Source organism: Cetorhinus maximus, chromosome 7 (assembly GCF_964194155.1).
Source record: "Cetorhinus maximus chromosome 7, sCetMax3.hap1.1, whole genome shotgun sequence".
NCBI lineage: Eukaryota > Metazoa > Chordata > Chondrichthyes > Lamniformes > Cetorhinidae > Cetorhinus > Cetorhinus maximus.
This window is the reverse complement of record NC_135885.1, coordinates 58,710,911-58,728,442: the sequence shown is the minus strand read 5'-3', so window position 1 is coordinate 58,728,442 and position 17,532 is coordinate 58,710,911. Positions and strand designations below refer to the sequence as shown.

Here is a 17,532-nt window from a genome sequence, read left to right as displayed (position 1 = left end):
CTCCCCATCAGGTGGACTGGTGGGAAGCGGGCGTGGATGGGCGCAGAGCCCATTGCTGCCTGCGATTAGTTCCGCGCCCATTTTACGTGGGCGGGCCAACTAAGGCCTGCCCAAATTAAACGTGGCTCCCGAGGACAGTGGGAGGGGTGGGTGGCGGCGGGACTTCAATGACCGCCAGGTCCAATGGCGACCCGACGGCCTGTTTAAAGAGCGCTCAGGCAGCCTTTTAAAGGTTGTCAACCATGGACAGCAGGAGGGCTCCCTCAAGCACTGTTGGTGAACAGGATGGCAGGTCAGCGGGGCACTGTGCCCCTCACGTCTCGGACAAGTGCCTTGCTGCCCTCCTCGAGGAGGTGGCAGCAAGGCGTGAGATCCACATTCTGAGGGACGAGAGGAGGAGGCTCCCCCACCAAACGTATCTGGGAGGAAGTGGCAGAGATGGTGAGTTCGCATGATGTGGTGCGATGCACCTGGGTTCAGTGCTGCAAGCATTTCAACGACCTTCTGCGCTCTGAAAGGACGAGTACTGTTTTGGCATGGGTCACTTAACACAGCAGTTAGGCTTTCCCCCCCATAGCACCCCAACTCTGAATGTAATTACTGCATTGAATCCTTCACGGCATGTGGCCTTCGCTGGGTGAGCCAGCATTTATTGCCCATGCTTAGTTCACCCTGAGAGAGTTGTGCTGAGCTGGGTTCTGCACCCACTGCATGTGGTAGACTGACACTCACAGTACTGTTTTGGGGGCTATCTCAGGGGCCTGCACCTAGGAGCAGTGCCGGAACTCCAAAACATGTCAAAGTCAGGTTGCTGACAAGCTGGGAGGGGAACGTCCAGGTGGCGGGGCACCCATCCATCTGCTGCCCTTGGCGTTCCACATGCTTGTGCGTCCTTGCTTTGCAAGGTTATACCGTGTGGGTGGCAAATGTGATGGAGGCAGCATATGGGCAAGGTCAGCCCTGGCTGCTTGGTGTGAGTGTGCAGCTACTCCAGTGTCACGATTCACTGGAACCCTGCAATGTTTCACTTAGGTGGGGGTGGCAGGCATGCAATGGCAATCCAGGTACAGGGTGGACTAATCAATGCTCCTCTCTCCATTTCAGGAGAAGACTGCACACAGTAACGCAGAGCGCTTGCGGACTGGCGGAGGCCAGGCACAGTTGGCGATTATAACCAGATACGAACAGGAGGCAATGGAGCTGGAGAGGCACTATGCGCTCAAGCCCACTGATGGTGGTGATGTTGGGTGTCAGGGGGAGGTAAGAGTGCCGTGCACTGAGGTTGCCATGCCTGTCCTTGCGACCATTCCACTGTTCAATGTTTAATGATTTAAGCTTCCAACATGGGTTTCCCATTGATTATGGAAGGAGGATCGCATATTGATCCAGGGGCCAGGCATGCACATTGATATTGTCTTGACTTGAACTGATCAAATGTCCTTGTTCTTCCTTTCAGCATCACCGGAGCAGGGCCGGAATGAGGAGGCAGAGGGGCTGCCACTAACACCTGAGGGCCCAGAAGAATTACAAGTACCAGCATCACACCATCCCTGCCAGGCAGGCACCAGTGCAGATACTAGCACCTCGGTGGGGATTAGATCGTCGGCTAGTGTCCTGGGGCACAGCGGTGAGGGCACTTCTCACTCGCTTGAGGTGCAGGTGGAGCCGGAGAGTGCCCATGGTGCCAGCAGTCGGAGGATCTCAGGGGACCAGGAACAGGCTCAGTCAGTGGCTGATGATATGCCTCTGGAGTCGTCCCTGAGGCAGCAGACGCTGGAAGCCCAACAGCATCTGCGGAAGGATCTGGCAGAGAAACATGAGGCAATGCGTGGCAAGGTCTCCATTTTGGAGGAGTCCATGTGGAGCATGGCCGAGCGCAATGCTTCCTCCATGGAGAGAATGGTGACTCTCATGCAGAGGCTCCTCCAGGAGAACAATCAGGGCTTCCTGGGGTTGCACTCAGACCTGCAAGCCCTCACAGCGACATTGACCTCAGCTGGTCCGTGTCAGGGTGGGAAATGGCTTGGGCACCAAGTATCCCAGCTAGGTGCCCATCCATCAATGGTAAGCAGGGAGGTCCGGAGCGACATCACGTCGGCGCACAAGCTACCTGTCGTCTCTGTGGGCTCCTCTCAGGACGCTCCGGATGAGGGTAGCAGCTCCTCCGCCCCTCTGACAGTGACTGTGGGATCCAATGAGGCTGCTGCGACTGGGGAGATGCCAGCCATGGAACTGGCCATTCCCTCCCAGGCAGGGCCATCAAAGGCTCCACGGGCCAGGGGACGCTCGTCAAGGTCATCAAGGCCAACAGGACAGCAGAGTGAGCAGGCTGTCTCGAATGTCAGTGCCAATGAGGGGGGAGCATCTAGACGTAGCACCGGAAAACGTAAACTTAAGGCACCTTAGGCACACCACGGGCTTCTCACTGGTGGTTTTATGTTGCTCCGCTATTAGTTGATTGTAATTTGGTGTGCAGCTCAACACTTTTGAATTAAGTCTCTTTTCTGTTTTTTGTTATATTCATTAACTGCTTCTTTTGTAAACATGGCTCAGGGTGATTCCTTACTTCTGCAGGTGAACAGGAACCCATGATGTTATGAGTGACTTGTTTGTAATTGAGCTTTATTGACAATGTTAATGTTCCTAACCAGGCAGATGTTGCTCTCAGGTATCGAGTATGGAATTTGCAGCCGTGGCGTGTGTTGGAGGTCCATCTGTGGTGGGCTACCTTAAGGTTCATTGGATTAAAGCCTCCTGGGTGTCCCTGTCTCCCTGGTGGTTGCCCAGGTCAACGTCTATCCCTTCGGCTTTCTGCTGTGCGTGCTCTTCCCCAGACTCACTACTGGACTCATCATGTGCACTGCGTCCCCCCTTTCCAGCTCCAGATTGTGGAGAGCACAGCATGCAACCACTATCAGTGACACACGATCTGGGGGACATTGCATTGCGCCCCCTGAATGGTCCAGGCATCGGAGGCGCATCTTGAGAAGACCGATGGTTCTCTCTGCCAGCCCTTGTGGAGGCATGGCTCCTATTGTACCGCTGCTTGGCCTCTGTTCTTGGATGGTGGAGGAGCATCATGAGCCACCTGAGGGGATAGCATTTGTCACCCAGCAGCCATCCATCCAGCCAAGCTGGAGCACTGAAGAGCCTTGGCACCTGGGAGTGTCCAGGATGTAAGCGTCATAGGAGCTGCCTGGGCACCTTGCACAGACCTGCAGAACCTGCATTCTATGGTCACACTGCATGTTCAAGGAATGGAATCCCTTCCTGTTGACAAAGGCACCCGGCTCACCTGCTGGCGTCTTGAAGGCAACGTGTGCAGTCGACTGTACCCTGGACACGGGGGATCCCAGCAATTGCTGCGAAGCCTCTGGCTCGCTGGGTCTGGCTGGCCTCGCCCCAGCGGTAGTGAATGAAAGTCAATGCATGCCTGAACAGAGCGGCTGTCACCTGCTTGTCACAAGTGTGGACAGCTGACTGGGAGACTCCGCAAAGATCACCCACGACCCCTGGAAAGAGCCAGAGGCATAGAAGTTGAGAGCAGCCGTGACCTTCAATGCCACTGGCATAGGGTGCCCACCCACACAGTTGGCACAGACCTCAGGGCCTACCATCTGACAGATGGAGGTCACTGTCTCTCTTTAGAGATGGAGCCTCCTTCGGCACTGCACCTCAGACATATTGAGGTAGCTGCTTCATCACCTGTAAACCCTGGCAGCAGGATAGTGGCATCTTCTGCGGCCCCTTCCGCCTTGCACTCCCTGTTGGCCCTACGCCCCTTGTGCCTGTGCCTGTCCTCCCAAAGGTGGCTTCCTTGGAGGCTGAATATGGATCCCTGGCCTCCTCCCGCTTCTGGCCCTCCCTTCCTCCTCAAAGGAGGTGCCTCCAGTGGAGATCACAACTCCCATTCCCGGGGTAAGGGAAGGCTTTCTGAAACCAGCAAGGCCCCAAAAATGATGTTTACTACAGAGTCCTGACCTGAAGCCTGTTATTCCTGTCCAAACAGCTATGAAGAGATTTGAAGTTTTCCTGCTCTCACAGGCAATTAGCAGTAAGTTTAAACATTAAATGTCTACCAAACACCACTCGCGACCCCACTCACCCCTCTTATCCCGCCCGTGAATGAGGTGTTTAAAAATGTGGCCTACCCGCCTGCCCATTGTGCCCATGCGACAATCTGAAGATCGCACGGGCCCCGAAAAATCACCGACTATTAGTGGCTCGAGGGCCTTACCTGGCCCTTTAATTAATGGCAGGCACACATCAGAGATCATCGCGCGCCCGCCCACCGCAATATCGCGATGGCGCGCAGTAATGTTGGGACGCATGCCCGACGTCACTGCGTGTCATTTTACACGTTGGTGTGCGGGGGCATGCCCCGCATGCTGCCGAGAAAATTCTGCCTTTGGTTTTCTTGCTAAAGAAGCCTCTGGTTTAAACTATGGCAAAATGTATGATTTCTGACAATTTTGCTGCCATTTTTGCTTAGTGATATTTGATTTTTTTTGCAAATCAACCTTTGATTTTTTCATCCAAAACATGCTAATTTGGTAATAGTCACAGCTGCAAAAGTTCCCACATACATTCCTGTATGATCAGTTTAAGTTATTAATTTCTATCTTTGATGTGACCTTGTGACTTTAGTGTAGGTTGTTATACGCTAGTATTTATATATAAGAAATAGATTTAATTTTGTCACTGTAATAATTTTTTAAAAATTAAGTACCCTGCTAACTTTCTTCTTGTCTTCAGATGTTACATTACCTTCCAACTTAGCTGCCGCCAATTTCACACCAACTTCAGTTCCTTATACAGATGACAACATTACAGGATCAAAGAAGAATGGATGCTTTTCAGAATCTTGGGAAGATGCCTGCCTTTTGCCAGCTGATATAATGCAAATTTATAATGAGCTAACATGCATACGGCAACACTTACAGGTGCTACTAGTTTGACATAATTATGATTGTCAAAATTTGTTTAATAGCCAATTGCTCTTAAGCAAATGCATAATTCTAACCATATCTGGATTAGCCAAAAGCTTGGCCAGGTATGATTTTTTTTCAAGCTTTTAATTCATCACTCTTCCTACACCCATGTGGCTGCTGAAACTTCACTCCCTGGGGCTTAATTTAGAATGATTGCAACAAATGTTTCGAAACAGAAACAAATTCTTATGCTGCGAATACAGCTGTACACCAGTTGAATTCTTAAAAGTTGTGGGAGAAAACACTTTGCTCCCTTTCGTTACAATGGGTGCAGTTAACATGAATGTGGATATGAAGTTTAGCTGCAATTCAGTTTGATGAAAACGTATGAAGTACCAAAGTAGCTCACGATGCATCTTGCAAGATTGAGTACTTGAGCCTGTTTTGTAACTTTCTTTTTGGGTATCTGTATGCTCTTGGGCTAGCATAATAACTAATATGATAGTGAGTCAATTTATGGTTGAGAAATAATTTCAATAAAAACTGAATGATGAATTAAAGTAGATTTTCAGATAAATTTTTAAATATTAGTTTTGCAGAACAGTATAGGCTGAGAGAATAAAAAACAAAATGCTGGAAAAACTCAGCAGGTCTGGCAGCATCTGTGGAGAGAGAAACAAAGTTAATGTTTCGAGTCCATATGACTCTTCAGCTCTGAGTTAAAATTTTGAGTCCGTATGACTCTTTTAGCTCTGAAGGAGAGTCATATAGACGCGAAACGTTAACTATTTCTCTCTCTACGGATGCTGCCCGACCTGCTGAATCTTTCCAGCATTTTCTGTTTTTATTTTCGATTTCCAGCATTTTACCTAGGCTGAGAGAGAGATGGAGTGAAGTATTTTTCGTCATCCTGATTTATTTCCTCTTTTTGAAAAATAAACCACAGAGGGTTAATCTGAATGCTTCTCAGATAAACAGAAAAGCTCATCAGCACCAATGTTGGAAAATGTAAACATTATAATTAGTGATAGCTGAGTGAGAGAGAAACAGAAAAACATCAGGGGATGCTAAATTCAAAATTTTCAGAGATTCCAGAGAAAGTTAGAAACTTGTGTTGTCAGTTTGTTTAACTGCCACTGCCCCGTCGTTTACTGCTGACAGACCCCAGGAGTTCATCAGTGAACCAAATGCTATAACTCATCCCTTCATTGTGCCAAACCCAGATCCCAGATTTCTTCTGCAAATGCTGCTAGATCACAAGATTTGTCACCATTCTGCTAAATCCTAGCTGCCTTCCACAGTGCAGCCAAACTCTGTAACCTTGCACCTCAGTTCTGCGAAATCTCAAGTCCATTCTCCAGTGCCACCAAATCTTAGAATTGACCTCACTCAGCTAAACCCTACCTATTTCCTAGTAAATACTAATTACCTACCTCTTAATGATACTTATTGAACACTATCTTTCTATATGTCCTCAGTTTTAAAATTATAAAATAAAAATTAAATACGTAGAGGAAGAAAAGTTTATGAAGTAAGGGGTGTGCATTTTTTAATCTGTATGCAATTTCATAAAACAATGGACAATGTTTCAAAGAACTTGATCCTCAAAGCACCAAATCTGGCATAATTAAAAGAGACCAATACATTGTTAGCCCTTATAACTGGAGGGCTAGAATATAAAGCAAGCACATTTTTCTACAGCTGTAAAAAGCCCTAGTTGGACCACGTCTTGATAACTGTGTATAGTTCCCACACCTTAGAAAAGGTACATTGACCTTTGAAAGAATACAGCATGGATTCAACAGAATGTTACCAGTGCTCCATGGGTTAAATAATGAATAGCGATGACGTAAACCAAACTAGTATTCCGCAGGATAGTGAAGATTAAAGCGTGATTTGATCAAAGTGGATAGTGAAAAACATTTTCCTCTCTAGGTGAAGGGGATATTATCTTAAAATCAGAGCATTTCAGGAGATAAAGTAAGGAAATACTACTTCTTGCAGAGGATGCTAGGTATGGAACTTGCTCCCGCTCTCAAAAAACAGAAGATCCCAGCTCAGTTAGTAACTTTAATTGTGAGATTTTTGCTCGCCAAGGGTACTTGGAGATATCGAGCCAAGGTGGGTGGATGGAGTTAAGATACACATCAGCCACAATTTCATTGAATGCTGGAACATGCTCAAGGGACTGAGTGGCCTTATTCTGTTCCTATCTTCCTTTTAAAAATAACTTAAATTAGGATGAGCAATGGCGCTGTCTCCCATATCTTTCTCTCACCCTCGTACTTCCAAAGTGAAAATTATTCTTATTTAAAAGCTTAATGGCAATATTAATTATCAGTCTTGTATGATATTTTATTATGTTAAAGGCATTATTAAAGTGCATAGTGAGTTTTTTTGTGGAGCAGAACACTTATCTGCTATTTTGTTTTTAAGGTTTAATATATACTGATTAAGCATATGTGTCTAATAAGTAACGGCCCTTATTTTTATGTTGTAATGCAGAGAGAAAGTGTAGTGCTACAGGAGTACAGACATCAGGTGCAGTCACATGAACAACGCTTAGCAAACCGTGAGGCTTTGCTCCTCAAAAATCAAGATGCGTTAACAAAGTTAAGAGGAGTAGAGGAAGAAGTTCATGCTAAATTCCAGATTATGAAGCAGGTATTGTTAACTACAAGTTACTCACTTCAATACATTTGATAGTTTGCATTTCATTTTTCCTGGTTATCAGCGTTTACTTATCAGGAACTGTATATTTGATAAATATATTAGTAAAATAGATGTTAATCCCATTAGAATTTTCCTTATTATTACTTAGACAAGCTTTAATTTATTTATTATGAATGTTTTTCTAGAAAATATGTTCAAAAATATTTCTCCTATTTCTTTCCATATGATCATTGATGCCTCAGATCAATGGACTTTATTTCCTGTACATTGTTCATCCCCATTACCCTTCCCTTCTTTCACTCAAGAATGAAAATACATCAACAATGCAGAAGTTATAGCTAGAGATTCTTTGGTAGTTAGGTAAACATATTACCCTGTTGTAAAACACTGCTGTACCCTTTCTGCATAATTTAAAATAATGGAGGTTCAAAATGTTGCACTCAGTGTATCTGTACAGTGTTCTGAACAAATGTTGCATGGGCAATTACTGAAACAATAAGAAACACATGAGTCTTAGATGGGTTTATTAATCATACTCCTCTTGAAAACCAGCCAAGAAAGTTCATAAATTATGTTTTTTTATTTCATAAAATGTGGGCTGATTTAGAGAGCATTCTGGGAAAACCTGAATTGTTTAAGAAAACACAACAGCATTGTTCAGCTTCAAAAGAGTAAAGGAATCTTTCATCCATATATAATAGAATGAGCAGGGTGCCTTTCTGAAGCAATGGGAGTTTAATCTGTATGGAACAGATCATAACACATTTGAACGTTATAAATGCGTTCTTAAAAAAAAAACAGGCAGGCAGATTTCCCTAATAGGACAGCACACTTACACAATGAGCAGTTGAGGCAGAAGACCTTAAAATTGATCCCAGAAAAATTAATGGTAAGGACTCTAACTTCAAAACCTCTGCATTGTGAAGGTAAAAAATGTTAGCCTGATGTGTGAACACTGAATAAGGAGAGGATTAGGCTCTTTTTCTTTGGTCAGTTGGCTACCTGCCTAGCTGGAAACTCTCACCATATTTAATAGCTAATCCAAATAATTGTATTTTCTTTTTGCTTGATATGGACTGCAAACTCTGCTCTCTTAAGGACACACTTTGCTTACCTTAGCTCAAAGAACATGGGTATATTTGCCAAAAGCCAAGGCTGAGGGACCCTTCATTGTGCATAAAGATATTACAGGAGTCTAACCAATTTAAATGTTGCATCTTACGAATTCATAATTTCTTGATCTTTGCCCAGCTTATCCATTAGGCTTTGGCTGAGGGTATCTACAGCTAAGTAGAATCCAGCCCTCGTGAACTAATTTGGTCTTCATTGGACTGGCCTACTCCTCCACATTCTATTAGTGGTTACCCTTCAGCAGAATGCTAAAATGTAAAGAGCCCTCAGGTTCCAGTAATTTAACTCATGCCCTTGTTCAATACTTAAATTTCCAATTGAACAGAATCCTGCTCTGCATTTTAGGCAGCATAGGAAGTCACAGTGTTACCTTTTCAACTCTGATATATATGTTTGAATCAAATCCAAACTATTGAGATGAAAGTCTCTTCTCAGCATCTGTACATGAAACAAGTTTGAGTAGTTTCAACCCATTTTCTATTGGATGGGGGCTCAGTACCAAACTGCCTCTAATTCGACAGTGACAACCTTGTAACGGTGCATTTAGGTGGTGTTCTGAGTTTTTGATTAAGTCTTATGGTTCAGACAAAGTAAAGAAAGCTGTTCTATGTATCTGACCCTGCTGTGGCTGACCTGATGTATTTGATGCTGACACTGCCCAAAATGGAGAATTGCAATTTTTCTCACTAAACCGATATAATAAAAAAAGAAATAAAGTTACTTTGCTTTTAGTAAAAATTTCACCTAACCTCAATAACTCATGTCAATCCTGCATTAAAAATCACAAGTTTGGTGATGCCTTGTTACGTCCATGTAGGATGACATATCTTCTCATTTTAAAACTCCTAAAATCAGAAAACAATGCCATTTTGTTTTCAGCTTCTCTCCATTTTATATTGATAAATTTTCTTTGTGTTTAGAATGCTTGTATTTAAGTAACTGTCATGTCGGCAAAAGTTCTTATTTAAGCCACTTGGGTTCTCATATCTATTAATGCCATTTATGAATCACCTCTTTAAAGCAATACTCTCAAGAAAGGATGACAAAACATATTTGTGAACCTTCTCCCAATATATATAGTATTTTCCTGAATTATGTGGTTTGCCACAGCCAATGGCACACCCTGCCCAGTCAACAGTGCTGTGTCACCAGGGCCTAGGGACTCGTGCCAAAAATGGAGGGCTTTCACACAGTCTAGCCAAACAACCTGACATAGTCATACTTTCATAATTGTACCTTACAGCCAATGTCCCAGACAACTCTCACTCTACCATTAGCATCAAGCTAGAGGATAAACTGGAATGCAGGAGAGCATGCCAGGAACTGCGCCAGATGTAAAAATGAGATTCCAATTTGGTGAAGCTGCAACTCAGGAACACATACATGGTTAACAGCGTAAGCAGCATGCAATAGGCAGAGTGAAGCAATCCCACAGCCAACAGATTAGCTCAAAGCTCTGAGGTCTTGTCACATCCAGTCGTAAATGGTATTGGACTAACCGGAGGAGGAGACTGCACAAATATCCCCATTCTCAATGATGAGAAAGCCCAGCACATCAGTGCAAAAGACAAAGTTCAAACATTTGCAACCATCTTCAGCCAGATGCCACCATCACCATCCCTGGGTATGTCCTGGGCCCTGCTGAAGGACAGACCACCAGAGGTGGTGGCATAGTGATATACAGTCAGGAGGGAGTGGCACTGGGAGTCCTCAACATTGACCTTGGTCTGCATGAAGTCTTGTGACATCAGGTCAAACATAGGCAAGAAAACCTACTGGTCCTCCCTTAGCTGACAAATCAGTACTTCTCCGTGTTGAACACCACTTGGAATAAGCACAAGGTAGCAAAGGCACAGAATGTACTGTAGATGGGCACTTCAATGCCATCAGAGAGTGGCTCAGTAGCACCAGTACTGACCAAGCTGGGTGAGTCCTGCAGCACACATCTGCCAGACTGGGCCTGTGGCAGGTGGAGAGAACCAACAAGAGGGAAAAACCTACTTAACCTTGCCTTAATCAATCCACCTGTCACAGATGCATCTTTTCATGACGGTATTTGGAGGAGTGACCACATCACAGTCCTCACCGAGGTGAAGTCCCGCCTTCACACAGAGGATATCCTCCATCATGTTGTGTGGCACTACCATCGTGCTAAATTGGATAGACTCAGAACAAATCTAGCAGCTCAAATCTGGGCACTGTAGGTCATTAGCAGCACAGAATTTTATTCAACCACAATCTAATCTCATGCCCCAGCATAACCCTCACTCTACCATTAGCATCAAGCTAGAGGATAAACTTTGGTTTAAGAAGGAATGCAGGAGAGCATGCCAGGAACTGCACCAGACATGTAAAAATGAGATGCCAATTTGATGAAGCTACAACACAGAATCACATACGTGCTTAACAGCGGAAGCAACATGCAATAGACAAAGTGAAGCGATCCCACAACCAACAGATTAGCTCAAAGCTCTGAAGTCTTGTCACATCCAGTCATAATTGGTAGTGGACTAACCGGAGGAGGAGGCTTCACAAATATCCCCATTCTCAATGATGAGAAAGCCCAGCACATCAGTGCAAAAGAAAAGGTTCAAACATTTGTAACCATCTTCAGCCAGAAGTGCGGAGTAGAGGATCCATCTCGGCCTCATCATGAGGTCCCCAACATCATAGATGCCAGCCTTTAGCCAATTCATTTCACTCCATGTGATATGAAAAATGGCTGAAGGCACTGGATACAGCAAAGGCAATGGACCCTGACAACATCCCGGTGGTAATATTGGAAACCTGTGCTCCACAAGTAGCAATGCCCCTAACCCAGCTGTTCCAGTAAAACTATAATACTGACATCCACCTGACAATGTGGAAAATTGGCTAGGTATGTCCTGCCCATGAAAAGTAGGACATATTCAATCTGGGCAATAACCACCCGATCAGACTGTTATATGGATATAAGCCAGATGGTGACGTACGAAACAAGGCATAGGGCGAAATCATCCTAAATTTCCACTAAGTGTGGTAGCGGGCGGATGTCATGAAGAGATATTAATGTTTATAATGTTATTGGAAATTATTTTAAATTGGACTTGTAACTCTTTCGAGTTATCAACAGATCGCATGTAACTCTTTCGAGTACATTCACAGTTCTTGGTTTCCGGGAGTGGGACATGAACCCACAACCTTCTGATTCAAAGGCGAGGGTGCTATGAATTGAGCCACAGCTGACACCTCGTTTAAATTGGACTTGTAACTCTTTCGAGTACATTCACAGTTCTTGGTTTCCGGGAGTGGGACATGAACCCACAACCTTCTGATTCAAAGGCGAGGGTGCTATGAACTGAGCCACAGCTGACACCTCGTTTAAATTGGACTTGTAGTGGGGTCTGTGTCTGTGTGACTTAATTGGATTAAAGCCAGTTAGTTTGGGTGTTTGGCCTATAGTAGTTTGAGATGTTAATTGGGTGGATAGTAAATTGAAAGGTAAAGTAGACATTTGCATTTTGTTGAATAAACTATTCAAAGACTGGGAGTGAAATCTTGCACCTAGCAAGGAGACGTCAAACAATATGTTTATATTACTAATAAAATTGGCACCATGAAAGAAGTTTTATTGTTAGAAGAGTTAGAATTGTTATTGTTGTTCAAAGGGCCTGGTGATACAATGAGAACTTACCTTCAAAGAGAAGGCTAGGTATATTCGGAAGAGTTTTTGTGCGAGTAAGTCAGAGGTATGTGTTATCGAAGCGCCTGTAAGCCTATAACTGTCTGCAAAGGAAACAAACTGAAAGGAACCTCGTTTTGAACTCGTAAGATAAAAGGTGCTTTGCCTGGTGTCTGTTTAAAGTCTATGGGTTATTGTTGCTTTGGTGAAGATTTTAGGAGCGATTAATTTGGGGATTTGTTTAATGGTTATTATGGTAGTAATTTGTAGATGTGTATGTGTTTAATATCTTGTAAAATGAATAAATGTTTAATTTATATAAAAAACCTCTGGAAGCTTGGTGGTTTCATTTCTGAATTCAGAGTTGCATCTCAAACATACCAATTGAAAAATAGGTTATGACAGTTGTTTTAAGTTTTTCTCTCTGGGATTTTAAATAACTCGGCCTTTACCAACTGCTGTGTCATAACAATGGGTAAATCGATGTTTTACCCACCGGCCACAATGGTGGGTTTGCACACGTATCATCCCAAACCCGCCGCATTACTTATGCATTCCCGGGAAACACGTGTTCGCCTGCCATACCATCACCTCGCCACTTCAGCATGCCATGCCATGCACCATATTTAAAGTCCAGCCGCGTGCACACATCTCAGTGCTTCCAGCCCATGACTGCTGCCAGGAAGATGTCCACGAAAGGCAAAAAGACTGCAGTCCAAAGGTTTAGCGACACGTCACTGGAACGCCTTTTGGATGCCATGGAGGCCCACCACGATGCCCTCTACCCCCACTCTGGCTGCAGGATTGGCAGCGGCTTGGGAGGCGGTGACAGCTATGGACAGCGCCAGTGCTCTTCAAAAGAGCCACCCATTACCACAAGAGGATGAATGATCTCCTCCATTCCCCAGGGTAAGTCACTCTTCCCACACTCTCAACTCTCTCACACTCAAACCTATCACACATTCACAGGGATCTCACTCACTGCCAGTTCAAGGGACATCACCATTCACTCTCTCATATACACCTTCATTCTCCTCATCCCGTCCATGGGACCACTCCCCACCCACACATGCCAGGCATACTTATCATCTGGCCTGACAGGAGCCCTCCTTACACTCTCTCTGTCTCTATTCATGCAGGACAAGCTGGCGCACAACAAGGGGAGAGGTCGCAGACCAGTGGAGGAATGCCTGAAATCAATGTCCTCGCGGACTTTGAAAACAGAGCTATCCAGCTGGCCAGCAACAGTCTGGACCATTCCTGCGCTGAAGGTAAGGTTGGCGGTACTCTACCAAGTGAGGGTCCAGCAGTGCAACATCCATCAGGCAACCATGCTGTGAGTAATGTATGTGTTTCACAGGCCACTGCCATGCACTAAATATCTCCCCTTACTTCTGCAGGCACATCTGAGAAACAGCCCTCGGAACCCATGACCCAGGGCCAATCAAGCCCTGAAGAGGAATCTGACGGTATCCTCCTCGAAATCCCATCACAGTGCTCACCCACACCTTCCACCATTGCAGAGACACACACCTCAGTGGGACCTAGCTTTAGAATAGCCTTGGGATCACAATCTGGTGAGCGCATCGCACTGTCTGATCCACAGCAGGTGGCAGCAGGGGCTTCCCAGGTGTGCGACACTCAGAGGACTGCTGGAGGCCAGAAATTTGCCGAGTCAGATGACAATCCTCTGGACTTGGTCATGTCACAGTGCTGGAACTGCAAAGGCAAGCTCAGGAATATCAGGAAGGGATGTCCGCTGCGCTCCTCAGATTGCAAGACACAATGGAAGAGTCCATCCGCCTTCACTCTGAGGTTATAGCGCGGTGTGCCAACACACCGAGGTCAACACTGGTAGGATGGCAGCCACCATGGAGACCTTGGCCCATGATGTCGCTCCTGCACTGCTGCGCAGGCTCAAGTTCATCGCCGATGCCATAGTTGGCCTCCAACAGTGTGTGCGCAAGAGGGGTGCGGGGCAGCTCGATCTCACTCCAGCTACCCTTTCTCCTCAAAAAGTCAGCCAGGGACTCTTGAGTACCCATAGGGAGGAGGATCAGCAGGTGTCCTCCGCCCCAGGTCCATCCATCCAAGTGACTCCAGGAGTGTCCAGCCCATCCGAATCCCCTCTTCCTGTGACCTCAGGAGCTCCAGTTCCACAGGCCGAGGAGGGTGCCATTGCCACACAGCAGAACCCTGAAAGCAGGCTGGGGCTCTCCGGGTCTTGACCGTCCAGAGGATGCCCGCCAAGGTCATCACAGACAGGGCGTAGCAATCAGGCTGCCTCCACCTCCGCTGTGGATGTCCGGGGAGCACCAAGACGTAGCGGCAGGGTTAGGAAGGTTAAGAAAATGTAGTTGCACAGCCTGGGCAGGGCTGTTAAACGAGCTTCCCTCGGCCAGATATCACACTCTGATGGAATACTCCCCAATACAATTGGTATTAATGCGATAAAAGCAAAATACTGCAGATGCTGAAAATCTGAAACAAAAGCAGAAAATGCTGGAAAAACTCAGCCAGTATAGCAGCATCTGTGGAAAGAGAAACAGGGTTAACGTTTTGAGTCCATATGACCCTTCTTCAGTATTATGTGAAGTCTATCCTGATGAGTGCAAGGTGAAAAGCTTTGATTGGATGTCTCAGGTTCTGTACTACCAATACTCAGGTTCTGTTCTACCAAACAACTGATTAAATAAATCCGTGACTAGTACACTCATTACCGGCCTGAACCGTCTTGTAACCAGTAAAATTCCCTCAGACTGATCAGTATCATCTTCCACTTCTGAACCTTCCATAACATGCAAGTTCCCTCCAAGCCATAACCTGTCACGACTTGGGACTATATTGCGATTCCTTCACTGTCACTAGGACAGAAGCCTGTAACTCTTTGCCTAAAACACAGTAGTTGTGGACTGCAGCAGTCCAAGCAGGCAGCTTACTACTGCCTTCTTAAGGGTGCTTAGGGATGGGCAATAAATGCTGGCCTTGCCAGCGACATTCACATCCCATGAATGAATTAAAAAATATCAAATTCATGATTTGCAAATTTTAAGGAACAGTGCAGGTAAATTCTGTGGACATTCTAAGTTAGATGCTCTGCAATGAAGTAGGTTCCACAGCACTGGCAACCAAGACAAATGAAGCTCTTTCAATTTGACACCAAACCACATCATTGAATAATAGCTTACAGAGCAGAAGATGGCTGTTTATAGTATACTGTTTTTCAATATTGGTCCTCACAGAGTGCCTCACTTTCCACTCCTCTACATTGAACTCCTATCTGTCATGCTTCTGTCTATTTTACCATCCTATCTGTCATCCTGAAACCTATAATTACCCTCACCACCACCTACTACTTTGCTCATTTTGTATCATTTGTAAACTTTATAATACTGCTCCCTATACTGAGTCTTGATTGTTATAAAAATTACAGAGTAATGGATCCAAAACTGACCCTTGGGGAACACCACTGCAAGCCACTTCCCAGTCTGACAAGGATTCATCCACACTTTTTTGCTTCTAGTCACTGAATCAATTTTGTATTATTCCACTACTTTCCCCTTAATTCTCTGGGCTTCCATCTGTTTAAAAACCTCTTTTGTGGCATTTTGTTAAGTGCCTTCTGAAAATTCATATATATATATATATATATATATATATATCTACTGCACTACCTTGATCAACATTTCCTTGAACCTGAAGTTGACAAAACTTGAATTTTGTCAAGTTTGTCAGACATGATTTGCCTTAAACAAATCATTGATGCTATCCTTGATTAATGCATGCCTTTCCAAATTAGAGTATTTTGCCCCGATAATGATTTCCAATAACTTGCCTACCAACGATGATAGGTTGATTCTCAGTTTATCCTTCACCCCTTTCTTAAATAGTTATATAATATTAGCAACCCTCCAGTCTTCCAGCACTACTCATGTATCCAATGAGGATTGAAATATTGTGATCAATGTCACTGCTATTTCTATCTTTGCTTCATTCAGCATCCTAAGATGTATTCTATTTAGACCAAGTGATTTACCAACTTTTAGTAATGCTAACCTTTTTAATAAATCTTCTCTATCCATTGCTATCATGTCCATAACTATCTTCTCCTCTTTTAGTCTAACCTTCACATCATTTTCCTTTGTAGGCAGATAGACGCCTACTTTATATTATATATTTATATTATATTGTCATTTATTATTTATATTATTGTTTTATATTATTGTCATTTCTTCTGCTTTAACTTGAAAATTTCCCTTTGGGCCTTTAATAGGCTAATCTTTTTCCCCAGCTAATTGCTCATGCTTTATATGCTTTTAACTTTTATTTTCATTGTCATCGAGGACTTACATATACTCTACCTTTACCCCTCAAAGGAATAAACACAGTTTGCACCTGAACAGTCTTCCCCTGAGTATCTTCCATTGCTCAGTTATTGCTTTACCTTGTACCTTTTACAATCCACCTGTTCTAGGTGCTGAAATCACTTAAATTAGCTTTTTCCTGGCTTAGTATTTTTACCTTGGATATTTTTTCATCTTTTTCCATAATTACTTTGAACCAAATTATGTTGTAGCTAGGTGACCTCTGACTGTAACACACTCCACATGTCTTATTTCATTTTTTAAATCCATACTGTTTCTTAAACTGGAGACATGTTGATTGAGAAAGTTCTCCTGTATACATATGGAAATTCCTCTGTTTCTCTACCCTTAACACTTTGTTTTCCCTGGTTAATGTTGCTGGATAATTAAAGTCTCCTAATATTAACACTCTCTTTCAGATTTACAGAATTGTAACGGCACAGAAGGAGGCCATTCAGCCCATTGTGTTTGCACCGGCTCTCCAAATGAGCGTTATAACCTAGTGCCATTGCCTTGCCTTTTCCCCGTACCCTTGCACATTGATTCTATTCAAATAATCATCTAATACCCTCTTGAATGCCTCGATTTAACCTGCCTCCACCACGCTTCCAAGCAGTGCATTCCAGACCCAAACCACTCGTTGTGTGAATAAGTTATTTCTCACGTCACACTTACTTCTTTTGCAAATCACTTTAAATCTGTGCCCTCTCGTTCTTGATCCTTTTATGAGCGGGAACATCATCTCCCTATCTATTCTGTCCAACCCCCTCAT

At 44.4% G+C, this 17,532-nt stretch overlaps 1 protein-coding gene across 1 annotated transcript in view; it reads left to right on the top strand.

Moving 5' to 3' along the window:
• ccdc138 (coiled-coil domain containing 138) overlaps positions 1–17,532 on the top strand; it is a 133,777-nt gene that overhangs the window by 47,607 nt on the left and 68,638 nt on the right. The window contains exons 5-6 of the mRNA XM_078545557.1: positions 4,756–4,943; positions 7,437–7,595. Of these exons, the coding sequence (XP_078401683.1) occupies positions 4,756–4,943; positions 7,437–7,595 (347 nt within the window). The remainder of the gene's footprint in view (positions 1–4,755; positions 4,944–7,436; positions 7,596–17,532) is intronic.